This window comes from Melanostigma gelatinosum, assembly GCF_949748355.1.
Source record: "Melanostigma gelatinosum genome assembly, chromosome: 14".
Classification (NCBI taxonomy): domain Eukaryota; kingdom Metazoa; phylum Chordata; class Actinopteri; order Perciformes; family Zoarcidae; genus Melanostigma; species Melanostigma gelatinosum.
Genome location: NC_136647.1, coordinates 17,381,482 through 17,403,241, shown reverse-complemented (window position 1 = coordinate 17,403,241; position 21,760 = coordinate 17,381,482). Strand labels below are relative to the sequence as shown.

Here is a 21,760-nt window from a genome sequence, read left to right as displayed (position 1 = left end):
CCCTTATGTTTATGACTAATTATGAATTCTTAATTCTTAATTATTAAACACTTTTATTATATCTACTAACTACAGTTTTTTGCTCAAATTTCTTACAACATCGGGTGAATCACCCAAGATTTTATGCATGCCGGACATTTTTCAGATACTTGCAAGAGGTTTATAGTGATACAACAGCAAAGAAATGTATGACGGGAACAGTAGTAGCATCAAAACGATTAAGAAGTTTGTCGATGATCCTGCTGGCAAAATAGTTTCTCATTATGTCAAAGATCCACATTCCTTTACTATATTTCGAGAATTATGGTTTGAGGACAGCAGCAGAGGATTGCTTCTGCTTTAGGAAGCCAAAGGGGTGCAGTCCACCAAACTACGGTGTCTAAAACATTTCCTGTGGAACAGCTGGTGTCGGTTTGGAAATGACATTTGGACTTTTACTTGAGTTTGACAACAATAGCTTTTCTTGTTTGCCATTTGGGGCAAACATACATCCCATGCCCTGACAAATTAGGTCGTCCCTGATGGTGAACTGTAGCATGAATGTTAATGTTTGACACACAGTCTCCCTCCAACATAGGATTTATACATTTGTTTTCTTGTCTGTCCCTGTATTCGCCAGCAGGATGGTGACCTCCGTTCCCCGCTGGAGGAGCTCTCACACAACCATTTGCATTTTTGATTTTGTAGAGTGCAGACTGCAGAGCATGAGGCGCACTCCCTGCATGGAGGTTACTCCCGGTCTAGTGAGCGTTATGATCCACTTTCTCTACTCAGCTTTCCCAGGAGACGGTAAATCAGACAGCAGGCATGGGCCAAGGTTACCTCAAGTTGAGGACAGACGAGTAACTGAGGTCTTCAGTGCCGACTTTGTCCCTCACTGGAGTTGCTCACAGTCTTTGATGGCAAATGGAGCTGAATGGAACCCTTATGTTGGGTTGGTTGAAGTTGTGGTGTCTGGCAGGCAGAAACATTTAGTGGACCGGTCTATGTTACTGTGTGAGCAGATATTCTGGGGTTTTTTTGTGTGCAAAAAGTTTTTAATACTTTGCGGTTTAGGTAGGTATCTAATCCTCAAATGTTGGCTAGTGAGCCGACATCTCAGATTATTGTTTTCATGTTTCCAACAGTCCTCCACCCTGCCGCCAACCAGCTGGTCCAGACTATGCCAGATGGAGTCCGCGTGACGTTCAGCAGACCCAGTCGACCTCCCAACATTCCCTCTCCTCCTCCGCTCATTCCAACCTCCAAGCCCACGGACAAGCCCTCCTTCATCCAGGGGGGCTCCATCTCGCAGGTAAGACCCCCAAAGGGATGTGGTGTACTGTTGGACCCAGCAACCGTCCTCTTAGTACCCACACCACTGACATTCACACCATAGCGAGGACAAACCTTAAAGGTTCTTTGTGGAGTTTCTTTTAGCAGTGCTATGGAGCTGGGTTTTTTATGAGTGGGTCCCCGTTTCGATTTTATGTGATACATGTTCCTGCAAATGGCTTCACAATATTCCAAGCATGTTGACATGAATATACACAATGCTAGAAAAATACTTAAAATACTTGAAAATGTTGTTTTTGCAAATGTTTTCTGGGAAAGGAAATGCATACAACACATTTGCTAAAGGTCAAGGATGCACAATGTGTTTTGATGAGTAACACTGAACGCAATCAACTTTTATTTGTTTACAAGAAAACCCCACAGAGAACCTTTTAATCATTAAATACATACGTGCTTCAACACAGTCATTTTATGATGCGGTTGATGTTCCAATATATTATGAGAATATTATGGACCATAAATTAAAAAGACACAGAACTTTGCAATAGACTTACCGTAGATAAGGGACACCGAAATGGATGCAACTCAAAAATGGTTGCAGGTCTTGTATACGTATTATTTCCTATAATTCTTTTCAGTCTGTTAAAGAAAATTGGAAGAGAAACTTCAAATAAATAATACGTAAAATTATAAGTAATACAATTGTCATCCATTGAACATGCCAGGTAGAATAATTATTCTTTATGAAACTAAATGATATTTGTAGGAATGGAAAGGAGCAGTGAACATGGCTGCTCTGTCTTGTTGACCATTGTTACATAAGTTTATTTGGTACCACAGCTCTACAGAGATGGAACAAGCTTCCCGTGTGTTGTGCTGACAGTGTGATCTCTTGGTAACAGTCAGCACAGATGTATCCCGAGTAACTAGGCCGTAGTAAAACGTCTATTAGTCAGGAAAATTAAGACTTTTGGTTTATTAGCTGGTATCATCTCATTTACCTGTAAATGAATAACTGAAACGGATAAAAGAATATCAACTTCACTTGACACTACTTTTTTGTTTACATGAACTCATTGACCTGACCTTGAAATGTGATCTTTGTTCCTGCTTTTCCAGGGAACTCCTGGCACATACCTGCCATCCCACGCTGTCTATGGGCCAGAGGGGACGAAGAGCACAGTGGGCTCCATCTCTCTGGGTCTGCCTCGGCAGCAGGATCCTAACAAGCCTGGTAGGACACGGACTGTCACATTACTAAGAGTAGGCTTGCAGCAGCTTTAGACATGAAGTCCCGACCCGGCCTAGTTTAACGACACCTCTGAGGGATTACTATATTTTGAAGGCTGTAACGTTTTATCTCTCTGCATCATAGCATTTTGCTAAAGCAAGTTTTTATTGAAAAATGGCTTTTATGCAAGCTCAAACATATTAATAAAAATAGATGGATCACTCATGGCACACTTAAAATATCTATGCTGTTTGGCAGTTGTTGTGATGACTAAAAAGTAAAGTTATATGAATTCATCCATCCAGAGAGACAGAGAGAGACAGAACATGGCCATGAGAATAATATTTTGAGATCACATGAACATTGGATACCAGGGTTTTTTATGGGAATCGGTGTCTTTACCGTCATTGAGCCTGAACTGGATCAGCTACTGTTCTTCAACGCTACGACCATTATATTGAAGCTCTTAACCAACAAACACTTATTTTGCACATGTTTTTAAAATGTCATCGTCTGTAGTCTGAAATCACGTCTGTGTTACAATCTTTGAGATTGTTACTTAAACTCTTCTTTTTCCCTCTGCAGTTCCATCCATACAGGATGGCAGAGGCAACCCAGCAAAGATGGGCGAGGGTCTGACAATGAGAGGATCAATCACTCAGGTAATAAATGTATGCAGTGATTTTTGCTGTGAAATAGATAAGTGACGGTTTTCAGTGGTCCAATATTTAAGGCTATGTGATTCTGCTTTTTATGTTGCATTATATCTTTGCTCTTCTCTACAAACTAGGGCACACCGGCCCTGCCACAGTGCAGCATTGCTGCTGACCTCCTGAAGGGCACGATCACAAAGTTGGCCACAGAGGACCTGAGCAGCCCAGACAAGGCAAGGGGAGAGCAGCTATCTAAAGGTCATGTCATCTATGAAGGCAAGAGTGGTCACATACTCTCGTATGATGGTAAGTGCTTTGATTATTGCTACAGCAAATAATTATAACTGGTATTCCTTTACCAAGCACACATCATGTATTTTTGTGTTCAAAAGCTATCAAGAACCCCAGAGAAAACACCCGCAGCCCCAGAACAGGCCATGAGCTGAAGCGCACTTACGACATGATGGAGGGACCCATGAGCAGGGGACACCCTGGAAGGGAAGGAGCTCCATTTGAGGGTACTGCTCGTGTATGAGTATTCACGATGCGTCATGGTTTGTATGTCCTGTATCAGGAGAGTGATTGTGCTTGTTTGTTTCTCAGGGTTGATCAGCAGAGCCTCGCCCAGAGAAGGTCCACATGGAGATCCCAAGGAAAGACCATTGATCACAGGATCTATCATGCAAGGTAGCTCATTGCAAAGCTAGCCACAGTCTCATAAATCACCCACGGTTACAAGTAGCATCAAATTCTGATAGAAGGCAGTAATACCGTTTCAAATCTTTCCAGGAACACCTAGAACCGCCGCAGAGACTTATGAAGATGCCATGAAATATGGAAAACAGATAAAGCGAGAGAGCCCACCGATCCGCTCCTTCGAAGGGGGCATTGGCAAGGGCAAGCCCTATGAGGGAGTCAATACTATCAAAGAGATGGGACGCTCCATTCATGAAATCCCCAGACAGGATCAGTCTGGCCAGGACATCTGCAAGACCCCCGACCTGTCGGACAGGAGGGTTATGGAGGGCTCCATGTCTCAGGTAAGACAATTTGACTGTTGACTACTGCCATTCTTTAGATCAGTTCAGTGAACACGTTACCATATTAATGGCTTTGATATTGAGGCTGTATTTTACCTCAACCCTTTTGACATATGATTATGCTAAATAAACAAATATACATACTTGATGTAACCTATGATATTGGTGAATTGATGACTGACCTGTCGGTGCTTTCATTTACCAGATTCACCCTCTCAACCAGTCTACTATCAAGCACAACGTCAAGTCCCTAATCACCAGTCCCTCTAAGCTCCCCCACAGCATGCCCCAGCTCGAGGCCATGGAACGTGCCAAATACGAGGAGAGCAAGGCGGTGCGCCACACCGTGGTCAACTCCACCGCCTCTGTCCTGCGCTCCACACACCAGGAGGCGAACAAATCCCAACTTAGCCCCGGCATGTATGAGGACGTCAACGCTCGCAGGACCCCTGTCAACTACAGCACCAATCCCGTGTCCAGAGGATCACCCATGTTGGGACGTGGACCAGAGGGTATATTACGTAACTAGTTTTGAATGGTTTTCAGCCATTCATTACTTGCCCAGGGCTCTAAATACAACAATTATAGAGCCAGACAAAACATATTGAGGCATTTATTTTTGCTAAACCAGGTCATCTTATTTGCTAAAAATAAGCATATTCAGAAAAAACTTTCTGTGACACAGATATACTGTCAGGAAATGATATTACGTTTTTGCTCAACCAAGCAATAACTCATTTGATGAGCCTTGTGTGTTCCTCTCTTTTACAAAGGTGTTATGAGCTCTGGGAAATCTGCTCCTCATGAAAGAAAGAGTGCCATTACCCCGACACAGAGGGACAGTGTCCCAGCCAAGTCCCCAGTGTCGGGTGGTGACCCTCACCCTGGAGCCTCTCACAGCCCTTTCGACCCCCACCACCGGCCCGTCGGACCTGAGGAAGTGTACAGACCCCACCTACCTCCACACCTCGACCATGCCATGGCCATGAGCCTCCACAGAGGGCTGGATCCTGGTACAGTGTTTATATCCTTTCCACCATAACTTCAAATAGAGCAATAACAGCCTTGTTTCTGAGTAAATTGACAAAGGTAGCTCAAGCCCTCTAAATCATAGGGAGTACATGGCTGGGATCTTTTCCAGCTATTGACGTCAGCAGTGGCGATCGGTATCTGTGAGCCTTCTGTTCATATGTTTTTTTTTGTTTTGTTTTGTTTTGTCCGCCGTCTGCTACAGCGTTCATGTTCCCCAGGCAGCAGTCTCCAACAGGCTACCACAACACCTACCAGCTGTACACCATGGAGAACACACGGCAGACGATTTTCAACGACTATATCACTTCCCAGCAGATGCAAGTCATCCGACCTGACATGGCCCGAGGGTTGTCACCACGGGAACAGCCCGTCGCTATCCCTTACGCAGCCGGGACTCGAGGTACGGACCTACGCCATCTGACCCTCTCTCACCTGCCACAACAGGCAGGGGAGAGGCCGTGGGAGGGTAGGGCTGTAGTATGCACACTGTGTGCTTGTGAAGTAGTGGCTACCTTTTCCAGACGCCCAGAAGCAAATGACCTGGTCAAATTTTGCTGATTTGCTCTTAGTATTGGGGCTGCAATACTCAATTTACCAATTGGGTACGGTCATCCAAATCTTCATTTGGTTGCCTCTTCCAAGTTGACCACTATTCCACTCCCTTTGCAGCCCTGTTGCTTACTGATCAGATGAAGGTGATGGGTTACAGCTAAATGTATACGGTGTTTACACGTTCACAAATTGATGGATCGGTTCTTGTTGTTCACCGTTGGCCCTTTGCTTCTGTCTGTAAAAGGGATTATTGATCTAGCCCAGATGCCTCCAACTATCCTGTTGCCTCACCCTGGGGGAACAGGTACTCCCACGTTGGAATGCATCTACCTCCCTGGAGCTCAGACCCCTTTCCCTCCTAGGGCTTTCAACCCAACCTCCATATCGCCAGGTGAGGACCCCTCCCTTTCCCATCCCCACACGTGTTCCCTTATCGACCCTGCCACGATCTCTGTGTTCCCTCACACCGCTGTATGAGTGCAGCCCTGCACTGGCCTGAGGCGTCAACGGTCAGCTCTGCTTGTCCAGTGACGGATCAAGTCGAGTCTTAATGCAATCACACTGGGAGGGATTTTTTTTTTTGTAAATATGGTAATATTCCTGAGACAGAATATTACCGTGATTATGACATGAAAGATTCAGAAGTTGTCCGCAGGGCCTTTTGGTTCAGATTTCTAAAGGAAGCCTGAGCCGCCCTGCTGAGTCCCTGTGTGTTTAAATGTGTGTGTGTATGATGTCTGTCATTGTCTCCAGGCCACCAAGCCCACCTGGCTGCTGCAGCTGCTGCCAGTGCAGAGAGAGAACGGGAGCAGCGTGACCGGGAGCAGCAGCAGCAGCAGCAAGAGAAAGAGAGAGAAAGGGAAAGGGAGCACCGAGAGAGGGAACGGGAGCGGGAAATGCGAGAGCGGGAGAGAGCCAATGAATACATCCGCGGAGGTGAGTAGTTTTGTTTCTGTTTAAAAGGTGTGAAAATTTCAAATCAAAGTCTTTACCTTTTGAGATGCCGCAGAATACGGACGGTTTCAGAACCGTTTCCCCTAGGCTCTACTATGTTATGTATCACGTATACATGGAGTAGCTTAATACCGCCATGATTGTCAAACAGTAACTGCTCTGGGGCACTTTATTTTGAAACCCACTGTTTCAATGTTTCATGATTGTGTGTGCATCAGGTGGACCAGAGCAGCCAGGACGGCCAGGAAGTCGAGGTTATCTGCACTCCGTTTCTCCCTCGCTCAGGACGCAGGATGTCGTGGTTCAGCAGCGGCCTAGCATCTTCCAGGGCAAGAGTGTCATCACCGCTCTAATGTAAGTCTCAACCGACACTTAGATGAGCTCACTTGTACTCTTTGTAAAATGTCTGCTCGAGGGTGTGTGCTCAAGTTATAAGAGTGTTTCAAACTGCATGTCATTTAACTGAACCCATTCATCAGGAAATATGGTCCTTCATCTCTTTATTTTACTCTTCAGGCCCCATGCAGCAGCAGCAGCAGCGGCAGCGTCGGCAGCAGCAGCACAGAGTGGCTCTCGCTACAGTACTGCAGCTGATGCTCTGGCTGCTCTGGTGGATGCCGCTGCCTCTGCCCCGCAGATGGATGTAGCCAAGGTGAAGGAGAGCAAACACGACCGGGATAACGACGTGTCTTCGTCGGCTGCAGCCCGGCGAGGGGCCAGCCTCTCCGAACAGCAGCAGGAGGCAGAGAGGCGGTCCATGCAGTCATCATATGGTGCTATGTCTCTGCCAGGGGGTAAGCCCCATCCAGCTTACTCTGAGGGCCCGGGAGCCGGGGTTAAGGACAAGGGCCCTCAAACCTCAAAGTCCCGCATCGAAGAGGAGCTTCGGACTCGTGGAAAGACGACTATCACAGCCGCTAACTTCATCGATGTCATCATCACGCGGCAGATAGCCTCGGACAAAGACTCACGCGAGCGAGGCTCTCAGAGTTCTGACTCCTCTAGCAGCTGTGAGTGTGTTGGATACATGTGGATTAAGAAGTAGCTGACAGCTCATACGTGCACTGCAACACAGCTGAGTGGACAACCACACATAGGAGTTAAATCAAATCTTTATTCTTATAGAAGAAGATGACCAAAGCTTAAGACTGTGTCCTTTGCTGAGCATTACTCGTAACTCTTGGTCCGTACTTGTCCTGCAGTGTCATCCAGTCGATACGACAACACCGGTGGAGGAGCCATCGAGGTGATAAGCCCTGCTAGTTCCCCAGTCCAGCCCCAACAGGAAAAACCTGAGGAAGTGCAACAACAGGCAGCAAGTATGAACACCCCAACTGCGTTTGAGCATGTGATATTCTCGAGTAAGTACGGTAGTATAGCGAAAACGTTTCAATTCTTTCAAAGATTCTGTGCTTCAGGTCAAAGAGGACATATGACAGATTCTGCTGTGAATGCTAAATGTAGCTGCTTGGCAATTGGCTAATGGAGTAAGTTACTGTAACTGAAATGACTTACCCCACTGACCTTGTCATGTGAGACTTTCAGTTACATTCATTTGCACCAGTTTTGTCACGAGACTCCACTTGGAAGTTATTCCTGTCTCCTGCATTTGTTTTTGGCATACAGTGTGTTAGCTCCTCCCTGTCTCTCTACGCCTCACCCTGACCCTGTCTCAAAAACAACCACGCTCTGTCCCTTGTCAACCTTCACCAGCTGGCATGCGGGGCTACGACATGAGTAGTTACCGGCAATCAGGGGAGCCACCACAGCCCGATTCCCAGCACCCCCCGCCCTCTCAGATTGAGAGCTATTCCCAGGTTCCCAAGACTCACAAGGTGATGACCTTAGCAGACCACATTTCGGTAAGAAACGCTGGGGAATCTAAATAAAAGTAATGCGGCACATACTAGATTTACCATGTTTATCAACCCACCACACATACCTAACCTGTTTTTATGGTCTCTCCCTGTCCTGCAGCATATTATAACCCAGGACTTCGCCCGGAATCAGGACCCTCCTCCCGTCTCCTCCTCAGCTTCGGCCACATTCCAGAGTGCGGTGCCATCTTCAGGGCGAGCCAAGATGTCCAGCCGCTACAGTCCTGAGAATCAGGTCCAGGCCTCACACCACCAGAGACCCTCCAGCAGAGTTTCCCCAGAGAATGCCCCTGACAAGCCTAGATCCAGGTACTTAGACCAGCCTGTTAACCCTGAAAATATCATTGTGAATCTAATTTATTACTCGTCATCTGTCAACAATTTCTCTCTCTCGGCTCCCTGTCTAGGCCGGGTAAATCTCCAGATCGAGGCGGCAGGCAGATGGAGAACTATGAACCCATCTCTCCACCACAGAGCTACCAAGGCATGGACAAACAGGAGGCGATCGGGCCTCCGCCCCAGAGGCGAGAGGCTGACAACTCCGAGATCAGGTACGGGATTTCAGAGTTGTCATAATAACGTTTCTTTTTTACAATTAACACTTGAAATGATGAAGGCACTTGCAAATGACATGGTAGTAAAAAATGTAAACCATTCTCCTCATTTATATACTTATTTTCTTATATGAAACTAAATTAAAATCATACCCTCTAAACTAAAAATAAATCTGGTTTGAATTCATCACTAAACGCTTTAACTATGCTTGTTTACAAGATGTTCAAAGTATTTATATTGATAGTTGGATGTTTGATGCTGTCTGCCCAACAAGCCAGTATATCTCTTCATACTATCGCTTAAAATTGATTCAGAATTAGTTTTGTTATTGATATTAACATTGTAGGAATATAGTAACTGACACAATTTAAATGTTAATTGAGAAAGTAGTGCGTAGCAATACAATGTAGACAAGTCTGCAACGTATATATTGAGATATAAATGTATTGTCAGCTGTAATAATGTTGTGAATATTACCAGTTTTTCTACACTTGATGCTAAAGTTATTTTGCTGTTAGCGCCCTGACATTTAATATACGAGACTGTAAATCTATTTCTTGTATGGAGGTCAGCAGGCAGAACGTTCCCCCCTGTCAGCACGTGTTTGACATCCCAGTGGGGTCGAGAGGGCCTTGTGCCAAGAGCTTGTTGCCCCAGTTACTCCTTTGCTATTTGACTTTTTACCCTTTGTCTGGTTCAAGGAATGACTCGCGGTCCCCAGGGAATGTCGCCTATCTGCCATCCTTCTTCACCAAGCTGGAGAACACCTCGCCAATGGTGCAATCAAAGAAGCAGGAGATCTTTCGTAAGTTGAACTCCAACTCTGGTGTCGGTGATTCTGATGTTGGTAAGTGGGTCTTCTCTTATCCTCCTCCTTCAAACCGACATGCATGCATCAGACAATGGAACAAACTCTGCTGAAATGTGTGCATGCAAGACTTTTGTATGTAATTAACTCATTCCTTCTCATTTTTCAAGCTCATTAAGCATGTGATAACACGGGAACAACTTTACTCACTGTATCACGTTGTCAGATATTTAGTTTTTTTCAACAGCAAAAACTTGTCTTGCAGGAAGCGCACAACCAGGCACAGAGATTTTCAACTTGCCGGCTGTTACCACCTCAAGTGAGTAGCAGTTAAACTCGCTCAGAGACTTAACACCTGCGTCTAATTGATGTCTCCTTTCTCATTGTATATTTTATTTATTTTGTTCTGGTTTGTAGGCAGCATCAACCCCAGGAATCACTCATTTAGTGACCCGGCCAATAACCTGGGCCTGGAGGACATCATCCGCAAAGCCTTGATGGGCAACTTGGAGGAGAGACAGGAGGACCACCAGGGAGGACTAGGGGCTCAGTGTGCCATGAACAACACACCCGGCCCAGGCAGTGACGCCCGCCAGGAGGCCAACCCGTCACCCAGTATGGGTAGGCCCAATTTACAAAATGACACATGATCAGAAGGGATCTGATGTTTAACACATTGCTGATTTCCACATTCTGCCTGTTTGAATCTACAGGGAAGCAGAAGCACAGCAAAGCCAACAGCCGGAAATCCAAGTCCCCTAACCTTGGTCAGGCCTACGCTGGAGGGGAGCGCCCATCTTCCGTGTCCTCCGTCCACTCGGAGGGAGATTATCACAGACAAGCCCAAGCTCAACCACAATGGGGCTGGGACGACCGACCTTCGTCCACAGGTGAGCTGTCCTGCCTCTGCTGTCGGTGCCTACAAAAAGTGTCTCCTGGATAAGTCAACCTGGAGCTGTCTTATCTAATTCTTCTCAAATATTCTCCTTCTTTGCCCAGGATCCATGCAGTTCCCTTACAACCCGCTGACCATGCGCATACTGAGCGGCACGCCACCCACCTCCATACAGAGCCAGCAGCAGCAACAACAACAACAACAACAACAACAACAACAACAACAGCAGCTGCCTCCGGCTGGAGCCCCGGTGGCCCAGCAGCGCGTATGGCAGTCTCTGCTGTCAGAGCAATACGAGACCCTGTCTGACAGCGACGACTGAGCCCTCCTCACTACAGCCCCAAAAACCAGAAGAGAGGCCTGCGCCAAGGCTCGTCTTTTCACACACACACACACCCCCCTCCCCCCCTCCCCTGCCATCTTTCCCAGAACTATCCTCGCTCACTGGCGAGTGTGACAAGTAGATGGGACGGTGTCCTTTTTATTTTTGGTGCTATGGCGCCCACTGGCTGTTAGTTGAGAGTACAAGCAACAGCCACTGACATGCGGGGCTCTCCAGAGCAAGACTGGCTTTGGTCTGGAAGCACTCACCCAGCCTGTCGGTGAAACGCGACTGAGGGGATGACGTGAGCTACAGTGAAGAGGAAGAGCTTAAAATGTAAAAAGAAACGACATAAGAGACTATTTCTGAATTTTTTGGACTTCTGTAAAGATATACCTTGTCTTTAAGAAAATCATTGTATGTAAATAGAGTAACCTTTTGCAGTGTTTTTCTTAACTTGATTTTTTCTTATTTTAATGTCGCTTTTAAATGGGAAGAATAGGGGTGTAATCTTTAGTATCACAGTCGGTCTCTCCCAGTCCACCCCCCCACCCCCACCCCCCACCCCACATGACCTGACACCCACTCTAATATTTTTACCATAGCGACGCTGAGAGAGACTGTGCGTTTGGTTTGTCCTTGATCATGAGACCGTGCCGCACCACCAGAGCCTGAACATCGTCAACATTCGAGGATGTAAAAACAGACTTAACATTTCAAACAGCATTGATAGTTGATGACCATCAACGCCACACAGGGGAGCCGATGCGTGGATTGTAACTATTAGATGGTAGCGGTGATTTCTCGCCCCGTTCTAGACGGAGACATGTCTTCAAAACAAGGTGAGAACACTGGTGTCATAGCAGAACGGTGAAAAGTCTGATATAAGCTTCATTTTGCCGGAAAATATATCCTCATGCCTACTCCTGGACCCTGTCTGAATAATACAAGTGAGCCAATGTTTGTTTTTTTTGTTTTTCAATAGAGCTGTCCATGGTGTGTCACATGTCGCTGTCTCTCTCTGCAGTTTCCAACCTGTCCAGAATGATCTGCTCTGCAATGTTGTGCATGGTAAAGAAAGTAGTACGTCAGGTTTCGCCATGCCTTGTGACTTGAGAAAGAAGGCAGCTTTAACTAATTTTCTCAGAGATATAAGTTGGTGTTTGATGTTTGTATTTGTTTCTGGAGTCCCTATTTCTTTTTTTTTTTTTTGGATACTTTCCTGACAGAAATCTGAACTCTGAAATTGTCTTTTCATTTCACAAAAAGACAAAACTAACCAAACATAAAGAATGGTCTGCACCATTGTTGCACTTTTTTTGCTTTGTAGCTTGTGACAAAAAAAAAGCTTACTACCTGCTGTGTAACTTATTCAACCTCCAGCACAGGAGTATACTAAGATGTGCTTTAACGTTTTCCCACCACTCACAGAAATCTGGATGTTTGGACTTCCTGTCTCTTCTTGTAGCTGGTACATGATTTTGTAGCGTTGACACTTGCATCCAAGATACAGTTTTAAGTGTATGGTACCGTTAAATGTTTAGGAGTTTGCCATCAGGGTGGTTCTTAACAGTGACCGCTCAATCTCTGCTTTCATTGTGTCAATCAAAAGGCATACAGCTTAGAATATGAATTGTTGTAGGTCGGCTTCATAAATGGCAGTAATGTTCCTTTGCAAGTATGTGTGAAAAAAATACCACACTTTGGCTTTCAGCTTTCACTTTTCTCAGTTAACAATCCCGTTCTGCTTTAAACTTTATTTCCTTTCTTCCTTTCATTTTGATTTTGAATCATTTGTTGTAGCACATGTTCAGATTTTTATTTTCTGTCATTTTCAACATCTTTGTTGTTCATCCTGTCTACACAGGATGTCATGTGTTTACAAAGGCAATGACAAAAAAAGTTTACAAACGTGAATCTTAAAGAAATCCGACATGAAGCCGAAAAAGAATTTGAGCATCTTTTCAGCTCTCTATCAAACACACAGTGGTGACTTTTCTTTTTCTTTTTCTTTTTTTGTCTTTTTGAAATTGAGACTTGAAAACCAGTGTATCCTATGATGTTGAAATGCAATGTTTGTATCGCACAATGTCTCTTAGTAGGCTATTACAAGAGTTCAGACCAATCAAATAAAGTGGATCAGTTCTCCACCGCTGAAAAGTGTAGAGGTTCTTAATAGGTGTGCCATATGAGGTGTACTAAAACTCTTCCTGCAACATGAAATGAAAACATTATGGTTTTAGTTATAGCAACTTGTATGTATATTTATATATATATCTACAGGTGAAGACATGTTCAGTCCATGTCCTCACCTGTATTAATGTACAATACAGGTTTTGCTGCGTCCCCATTTCTACTGCGGTCAGGTTTTCCTTTCAGGCCACACATTTAAACATGAGCACTGTGAAAAATCAGCTGTTGAGGTACGTGGCTTCACTTTGCGTTCGGCCTGCCGTGTGCTAAATGAAGATGAGGATTTTCTTAACTCATTTAGATCACAATGCTTACTGCAGTGAAGTCGACCGTGTATTCATAATGCCATCCTGTCAGGAGCCTTTTCGTCTGAGACTTGAATGTCATAGTGCAAGTTAATGGACTGTAATATACCTTACTCAAAGCAGATGCCTGAGTGCTTTCCATTTAGGTGAGCCAGTGCCATGCCTCTGTTTCACAGCAGACACTTTGACATCTCGTTGCAGTAAAAGCAAAATGCCCCCGATGAGAGGCTTATTTCTGCTGACCTCTGCATTATACTGCTTTACTACAAGAAGAGTCGATACCAGATACACAGCAAGGAATTATTGGTATGTTTTGTTTTTGTCATTACCTTATTATGAAAAATGTATTGGAAAGTCACAACTTTTGCTTTCTAGGGCAACATAAGTGCATTCAAATATGACTCAAACCAAGTACAGCTTGGCATTAACATGTTAATTATAGTTGTTTGGTGGAGCACTGATAAAATACCAACTTAGAATAAAGCTATCTGTTTGGGCCTTCCTTGTCTTTAACATGCACATGCCTAAGGAGACTATTTTATTGATAAAAGCAGGCGATACTCACTGCTCTCATTTGCTACTTCTTAAACATATAGTATGACTACACATACCAGGAATTTGACTCTGGCTACTTTTGCTCTTGTTGTACATAAGCAGAAATAAAGGACAAATATTACCAGGAAACTTATGTACTACCAGGTGAAAAGGAGATCGTTCAGCGTCAAGTGATCACAACAATGCCTAACAGTTGGAATATTAACAAATGTTGCTAAGCAAAGTTATTTTTAAGACTTCACGTTAGTGTAGGGTTGCCAATATTATAATTAGATCACAGAACATTAAGTGAACATACTATGGACTTACAAATCACAGTACAAACCTCTTCAATCTGATCACCGAGTAGACTGCAGAGGGCCCAAAGAAAAACGCCTTCCGAATCTACTTACGTAAGCACTGTTGTAGTTCAATAATGATCTAGGGCCACATATTATTTTCTTGAATGGAAAACAAATTTAAAATCGAAGGGTATTTGGGGGGGAAATGGATACAACAGTATTCTCCCCTGTTGTGTAACAGAGGACATCAAGACAAAGTAAGTTTTAATAATTTGATTACTCTTCTTTTGGTGCCAAAAGTATCATTTACAATTTAAAATGTAAATGATACTTTTGGTATTTGAATTACACTATTTTTGTTTCTGTCATTGAAGTAAAGAATAAAAACATAAGTAAAATAGGTGACCACAAACTTTTAAACGGTGTGTATACACACAATTGTTTCTGTGAATTGTAAACGGAGTGTAAATATGAGTGTAAAGCAGAGTGTAAATATGCTGGAATAAATATTGAATCTAAGCGGCTGCTTTATGTACATGATGTCGGTGGATATATACAGTAGCCTATATGCATGCATACCTGTCAGATTACAGTATATTCAGTGTATACAGCATCTTAGATGTATTGGCCTATTTGACAACATGTACATGTTACAATTTTATAGAGAGCTATATCAGATACATAGCGTCATTTAATTGATGTTCGTGTTCATCAGAGTAACGGCCTGTGGGAAGAAAATACTTGTGTCTAGTTGTTTTGGTAGATAGTGTGTTTTGCCTCTGTGGTAGCGGAAATATTAAAATAATATCCACCTTATCTGTTTACTACGTTACGTTATGCTTTTACTTTGGAGGGAAATCAAAAGTTCGAACCGGAAGCTGTAATGTTTTGGTTGCACCTTATTGGCTACCGGAGTCGTCGATATCCGGAAACAAAACGGTGAGAAAATGCGTTCATTTTTACCTGCTGTGGCCGAACAGCTTTTCCGAGATATTCAACAAACACACCAGGAAACGTCCCAAAGTAAGTTGAGGCTGCTGAAGAGAGACAAACGTGACAGTTAACCCCGGACAGTTCAAATTAAAAGTATCTGTAGCATCAACGTTACGCGCTAATACAGCAGAATGTGACAAACTCCATCGCGTGACTTTTCTGAACAAACTTAACGTTAACTCCTTTGTTAGAAGTTATAACAAAATTGTTTATTTTCCATTTATTAAAAACGCAGCTGTCTTTACTATGCTTTACAGTAACGTAAATGTAGCATTTGGTAATTTACTTAATCTTGTTCCAGCGGTTTACAACGATGTAGTTCCATATTTGGCCTGTGAGAGGCGCTGTTGTAACACATTTCTACATCTAGAGCCAGTCTTTTCTCAGACTTCTGTTACTTTATACCCCAACAGGCCTTTTCCACTGCAGACATTTAGCAGGAACACGACTGATGTAATTGATAACATCAAAAATGCCTTCCTCAATTCGGTGGTCTCTTCCAGGGTCCTGCTATGAGCTCTTTTTAACAGCAGATATATTGACGTGTCATCGAAATAGCTCAGGTGGCATTGATAATATTAACAATAGTTCTGTTGTGTTCATGCGTCCCCTAATGCATGATACCAAAAAAAAAGCAGTTAAATCGAATTTAGCCATTCACCTTCTATTATTATTATTATTATTATTATTATTATTATTATTATTATTATTATTATTATTATCATTACTTACACCAGGCTCTTGGCAGACAACATTGCAGTTCTTGAACATTAGTTACATAAAGCACTGTTTTCCCCAATCAGTTTTTGTCGGCAGAATATAAAATATGCGAATGTTATGCCACCAAAAAACCTACAACAAGGTTTTGTGTGTATAGTCCATAAAGGATTACCTCGTGCCAAGCCCTAAATCCCAATATTGCTCTGTATGCCTCAGTGGGCTTCTATTATCATTAGTCAGTGGTTGTGGTTTATCTGTTCGTGGCCATTTTTTACCTTCCAAACTGAAGAGCACAGGAGCTTTGAGTTTGGGAGGAGCTGGTATTGTATTTTAAGTCACGCCGAGGGACTGAACAATACTGTCGGTTTAAATAGTAGACACCGAGCCGATTTAAGGCCCAAGGTCAGACTGTGGATAGACAAATAATCTAATCCTTAAAGTAGCATTATCACAATGTAAAAGTCCTAATAGAACCTGGCGATGAGTGAAATGTGCAGAACCATTAAAATGCAGTATAAAATGTAAAAATGCGTCACGAAACAAAAACGCTGAGCGTTCATGTCCGGGCAAAGTTCTCCAGTGGCTAATGTGAACCAAACATGTAATCAAGATGTAAAGGATCCATCTGTGTATCTGAATATCGTATCTTTACCTCAACATCAACACAAAGCAGAGTTCTTGTAAAGTGTGTTTCAGGTCTTCGAAACAGATACTAGATAGAAATCGCTTATTAAAGTTTCATCTCTGAAAACTGGAGTTGATTTTTGTTTTTGTAAAGAAATAAATAAAAATACATGATCACACGTTTAAAGAAATTATTTATGTTTTTCTCTCTTTTTTTTTGCAGTTCCTGATGACCTGCTCATTGCGTAAGTATCAATCTTACCAGTCTCCTTATTACCCATTAACCTCCATCACAGGTAATTATGAATAAGTCTGCAAACATCAATTACTTTATTAAGACAATACATCAATGTAGTTATTCTCCAACATCTGAGTTATGATCTATCTAAACAAAAAACTAAGGTCTGCACAGGGCTGAATCTGAGTGGGTGTGAAGTGAAGAAACCAGAACGAGGAGGAAGTGGGGTGCAGTTGTTATGATTTTTACTGGCTGGATTTACCAGAGTGCCGTAGCACTGAGACACCGAGTCGCGATGCTGCTCTGTGTCTCTACTGGGACATTTCCTGGCGTTGTGGTTGTGAGTTTCTGTGAGTGAAGAGGCGCTCACTGTGAACACAGCCACATCCTGTCTGTCTGCCTGGAAGCCTCTGGTCTAGAGGCTCTTCATCATACTCTTTGGTAATTCACAAGCAGACATCGATCTGTTGTTATCTCTCTCCTGGTTTCTCTCATCGCTGCCTTGTGAAAACTCAAATTGAACAAATTGAGTGATTGAAGTTTTTTTTACATTAGAGGAGTTTTTCTGATCTAATGCTTCTCCGGGGTTGCTGTTTATTGCATTGAACGTCAATATGATAAACTTACATTTTATTTCTCATCCTTTTGCCATAACAGTCTTATCATATCGTTTGAGATCGAGCCAGTCATAGTGTGGTCTACACTGGTGCACTTCTAGTGAAAGAATGAAGACTTTGACACTGGTACAAAAATGCTACCGCTTGTATTTTTACACCAATTCATTTGTTTTTCATCGATGTTCACATTTAGATATTTCAAACACAGCTACAAACTGAATAATACTATTTTTTGCCATATGAGGTTTTGGTGTTAGTCCCCTAAAATGAAAGAGCTTCACTCTGACTAAAAGAGGCAGATGAGCTGTTTCTTCTCCCAACAGTAGCCCCACAAGCTCACAGCCCACAGGGGGCGTTAAAACACGCTTGTATTAATGAGACGAACACTGTGTGAGTGTTCGTGTACATATACATGAATAATATGTATGCATACCATGTCAAATACATTTTATTTGCATAACCCAATGTTCTTCTTGGCGTCCTTCAGGCTGAAGTTTGTCTTCGGGCCTTGTGCGCTGCAGGCTTTGGACCTTGTTGACCAGCATTCGGTCACCTGTCTGTCTTCACCCAGTGGACGCAAAGCATTCCAGGTCTGTCACGCAACTCTGAACATTTACAAACAGTAGCCCCCCCCCCCCCCCCCACACACACACACACACACACACGTATTACAAATAAATGGTGTGCATTCTAACAAAAATCATTACCACAATATCTACGTTCTCCCACGGCAAAAAAACTATTTCCATCTCACAGGAACTACATAATTAATGTGAGCAGGAGTCCAGCTAACAGATGTTGTGATTTTACTGCCCGTTTAATGAGGCGTTTGCATTTTAACATTGTTTTCTGACTCCTGGTAACTCCGTTGTGTATTTATGTTGTGTTTGTCAAAAGTGCAATAATGCCGGTTCAGCTGTGTTTTCTCTCCATAGGAGTATCGAACCAGTGTCAACATACATAAATACATATTTGCCATGAGTCAAAACATTTGAGACCTCTGTTCTGTGCCACAGTGGCTTGCGCTAGGAAAAGGACACGATCTGTTGTTAAAGAAAAGCTGTGACACATTTTGGATACAGGTGTCGTAGCTTGGAGTTTTTGATTCGGGGTGTTTTCAAAGAAAGCAAAAATAAATCCCCTCAGTCGGTTGTTCGAGCTTAACTTAATGAATCCTTTTCATACTGTGACACATCCATTCGTCAAGTACCGGCATGGTTCACACAAACACACACTACACTAGTGTGTGTTTCCTGGCGTGTGACATTTTATAACTGTATAATGGAGGCACTGAGAGGTGGATACTTACAGTGACTAAGATCACAATAAAAAGTGTTCCCTACTGAACTCAGGTTTTTCTTCTGTGGGTTGTATTATAATATATCATTAAAACCAACTGAGTGTTCGTTACATAATTGAGTGAGTTCCTTGATTTCAGTTTTTAAATCATAATCTCAGTGGGACGCAGAGTGACCGGTGGGAGGAAGAAGGCCGCCCACAGCACTGAGGCCGTGGTCACTGTGACCCAGATTTCCTGTAAACTCCTTCAGGCGGCCGCCATAAACAGGTTTTGTGAAAAGAAAGCACAATGCAGCTAAATAAAGACATGGATTCTATTCTGATGGGGAACTTTCAACTCTTGTTCAACAATTGTTGATGTCAACTTAATTTCCCTCACGGCTATCCGGTACAGAACAGGAGAATTACCAACTCTTTTCCATTTTTGTTCTTACTGGCAAAGGAACTGTCACAGTACAAATTATGTATCTTTACTAATATTTAGAAATGTGTCCGATTCCCCAAATATACTAAGCACCTTGGGATATTTGCATTTTGAACATTGAGGTCTGTAATTCTACAAAACATCGTGTTTATACGAACTGAGGCTTTAAACGTCATTCGGCACAGAAATGATCGGCCAATTAGTCGGTTGGAGAAAATGAATCTGCTGTTGCTGCTGTTGCTGGTTCCAGCGTCGGCTTCTTTTCTTTGTCATACATGATGATAAATGAAATAAGTTTAGGTGTTGGACTGTTGGTCGAACACCACACACACACACACACACAGAGTTAAAAGACGTCACGTTGGGCTCTGGGAGGCGATGTGTGATGGGCGTAGAATCAAAAATGAAACGATGAATTGAGGAAATAATTGCAGCCGTAGCGGTGATTTGTGGCATTAGATTGTAAGTTGAGAGCCGATAATAAACTGGATGCAATGTCTGTCAGGCTGCAGTGATCAGTGGAAGTGACATGTGTCTGAACCTGTGGCAAAGTCACACATTTCTCCCGCTCTGCCCGGCTGCACCGCTGCACCGTGTGCTGCTCTGCAACACCTCCGGTTAACATGCACTGGCACACAGCTGCAGATGAATGGTGCTGGAAGCAGCCTGTCTCCGTCTGAAGGTGGAACTGAAGGCCTGCAACTCTGCGCCTCGCAGATACTGTGGATACTTTTAAAAGCCAGCTCAAAACCCACCTGTTTAGGCTGGCGTTTGTGTAAAAGTAAACCATGTCCTAGACCTGCTCTTAAAATATGTTTTACATTTTTATTTTTTATTATTTTTTATTTTATTTTTTAATTTTCTCTGTGTAGATAATTTATTGACCCGTGGGTCCCATTGTGTTTTTTATGCTTTTAAATGTCTGCTCTGTTAAGCACTTTGTGATACTGCTGTCTGTGAAAAGCGCTCTATAAATAAAATTCATTCATTCATTCATTCAAGAATCTTCCTACCAGCACTTCTGAAGCGCACTCATTCGTGATTCAGGCTTCTCTTTTTACCTCATGTGGAAACGCACGTAACTCCCAAAGGAAGTTTAAAAACACTCGCAGCACGTTAACAATTACAAAACGTTCTTCTCTCCCTTCCTCATAAATCTTGGAAGCAGTTTATTTTGTGGCACTAGACGCAGTGAGTGTTGCTGCTGTGATCTCGGTGGGTCGGCTTTCTGTTCGACCCGTTAGTGATGCGTTAAGTGAGGCTTTAGTTTATACGCTGTCGTCTCTAAGCCGCGCCGCAAAAATGTTTAGCTCACTCGCTGACTCAGTTTGAACTTGACAGCGAGTGCTTCATTAATAAGCAGCTGTTGAAAACAGACTGCGGTCTTCCCACCTATATATCTGGAACCAGAACATGGCATTAAGCTGGAGTTTAAGTTGGCGTCATGTAATCACAGCGTGTCTCTTGACTTTTAAGATAGATAAGTTGGAGGAAAGCGAGGCGAAGGTGCCGCCCTGATGATCAGCTGCATGCTTCTCTCTCTGGGTAGACCATATTTGGGCAGCATGGTGACAGCACTGTGAGTTAGAAGAGTGTTGTTCAACCTCTCGAGGAGAGTGAAAGCAGTGATGACATTTTGGGAAGCACTGGCTCACTTAAAAGATGACTCCCCGCCGCAATTAGTCATCCTTACACATTCCCCGTGTGAGGAGAGGACCAGAGAGCAGCTTTCTCTCGTCACATCATGAAAAGCAACATCTTCACAAAGCGGAGGTTTAGTTTCCTCAAACGGTTTCCAGAAAATCATCAAACCCGAAATGTAAATGTGTTCTGAGATGACACTGAGCGTTGAGTTTACTGGAAGAGCTGTGACGTGTGTGCTGACTGGGCATAAATTAACAAATTTCACCATGTTTTTTTTTTTTTGTCATTTCCTGTTAATATTATGTTTCCGTGGGACACAATGGAGTTTCTCATGTTGTTATTCAGCCTCCTCCCTCAGAAGGAATGAATAACTCATGAGAGCACTGCTGAGGTCTTTCACCCAGTCTCGTCCTGAACGCTCGTGACCTTTCCGTGTGCGCTGGTGTAGTGCGGCCTGTTGAGTAGTGTATTCGCAACAGTAATGAAACACCAACTGCATGAAGACGATCCTTCTGGGGGTGAAGGTGTTTAGCATGACACAACATATGGAGGTTGCTGTGGAACACTCAAACACGTAGTTTTGTATTTGATTCATCATCACAGCATTCAGGCTCTAATGCTAAACATTTCCAGGTTCCAGCTTCATCAAATTTGAAGAAAGTTTTTTTTTCTG

At 43.4% G+C, this 21,760-nt stretch overlaps 2 protein-coding genes across 3 annotated transcripts in view; both read left to right on the top strand.

The window, feature by feature from the left end:
• Window positions 1-13,342, top strand: part of ncor1 (nuclear receptor corepressor 1) — a 53,060-nt gene extending 39,718 nt beyond the window's left edge. For both annotated transcript variants that reach the window (XM_079283451.1, XM_079283450.1), the window contains 23 exons: window positions 1,128-1,294; window positions 2,395-2,509; window positions 3,092-3,168; window positions 3,297-3,465; window positions 3,552-3,677; window positions 3,763-3,846; window positions 3,949-4,199; window positions 4,405-4,711; window positions 4,973-5,212; window positions 5,434-5,631; window positions 6,028-6,174; window positions 6,537-6,719; window positions 6,956-7,091; window positions 7,254-7,747; window positions 7,940-8,098; window positions 8,451-8,599; window positions 8,715-8,923; window positions 9,022-9,165; window positions 9,871-10,016; window positions 10,243-10,296; window positions 10,395-10,598; window positions 10,691-10,867; window positions 10,977-13,342. In XM_079283451.1, coding sequence (XP_079139577.1) covers window positions 1,128-1,294; window positions 2,395-2,509; window positions 3,092-3,168; window positions 3,297-3,465; window positions 3,552-3,677; window positions 3,763-3,846; window positions 3,949-4,199; window positions 4,405-4,711; window positions 4,973-5,212; window positions 5,434-5,631; window positions 6,028-6,174; window positions 6,537-6,719; window positions 6,956-7,091; window positions 7,254-7,747; window positions 7,940-8,098; window positions 8,451-8,599; window positions 8,715-8,923; window positions 9,022-9,165; window positions 9,871-10,016; window positions 10,243-10,296; window positions 10,395-10,598; window positions 10,691-10,867; window positions 10,977-11,194 — 4,154 coding nt within the window. In that variant the 3' untranslated portion in view covers window positions 11,195-13,342. The remainder of the gene's footprint in view (window positions 1-1,127; window positions 1,295-2,394; window positions 2,510-3,091; window positions 3,169-3,296; window positions 3,466-3,551; window positions 3,678-3,762; window positions 3,847-3,948; window positions 4,200-4,404; window positions 4,712-4,972; window positions 5,213-5,433; window positions 5,632-6,027; window positions 6,175-6,536; window positions 6,720-6,955; window positions 7,092-7,253; window positions 7,748-7,939; window positions 8,099-8,450; window positions 8,600-8,714; window positions 8,924-9,021; window positions 9,166-9,870; window positions 10,017-10,242; window positions 10,297-10,394; window positions 10,599-10,690; window positions 10,868-10,976) is intronic.
• Window positions 13,343-15,467: 2,125 nt separating this feature from the next.
• zswim7 (zinc finger, SWIM-type containing 7) overlaps window positions 15,468-21,760 on the top strand; it is a 12,145-nt gene continuing 5,852 nt past the window's right edge. Inside the window, exons 1-3 of the mRNA XM_079283480.1 lie at window positions 15,468-15,551; window positions 17,089-17,110; window positions 18,208-18,310. Coding sequence (XP_079139606.1) covers window positions 15,476-15,551; window positions 17,089-17,110; window positions 18,208-18,310 — 201 coding nt within the window. The 5' untranslated portion in view covers window positions 15,468-15,475. The remainder of the gene's footprint in view (window positions 15,552-17,088; window positions 17,111-18,207; window positions 18,311-21,760) is intronic.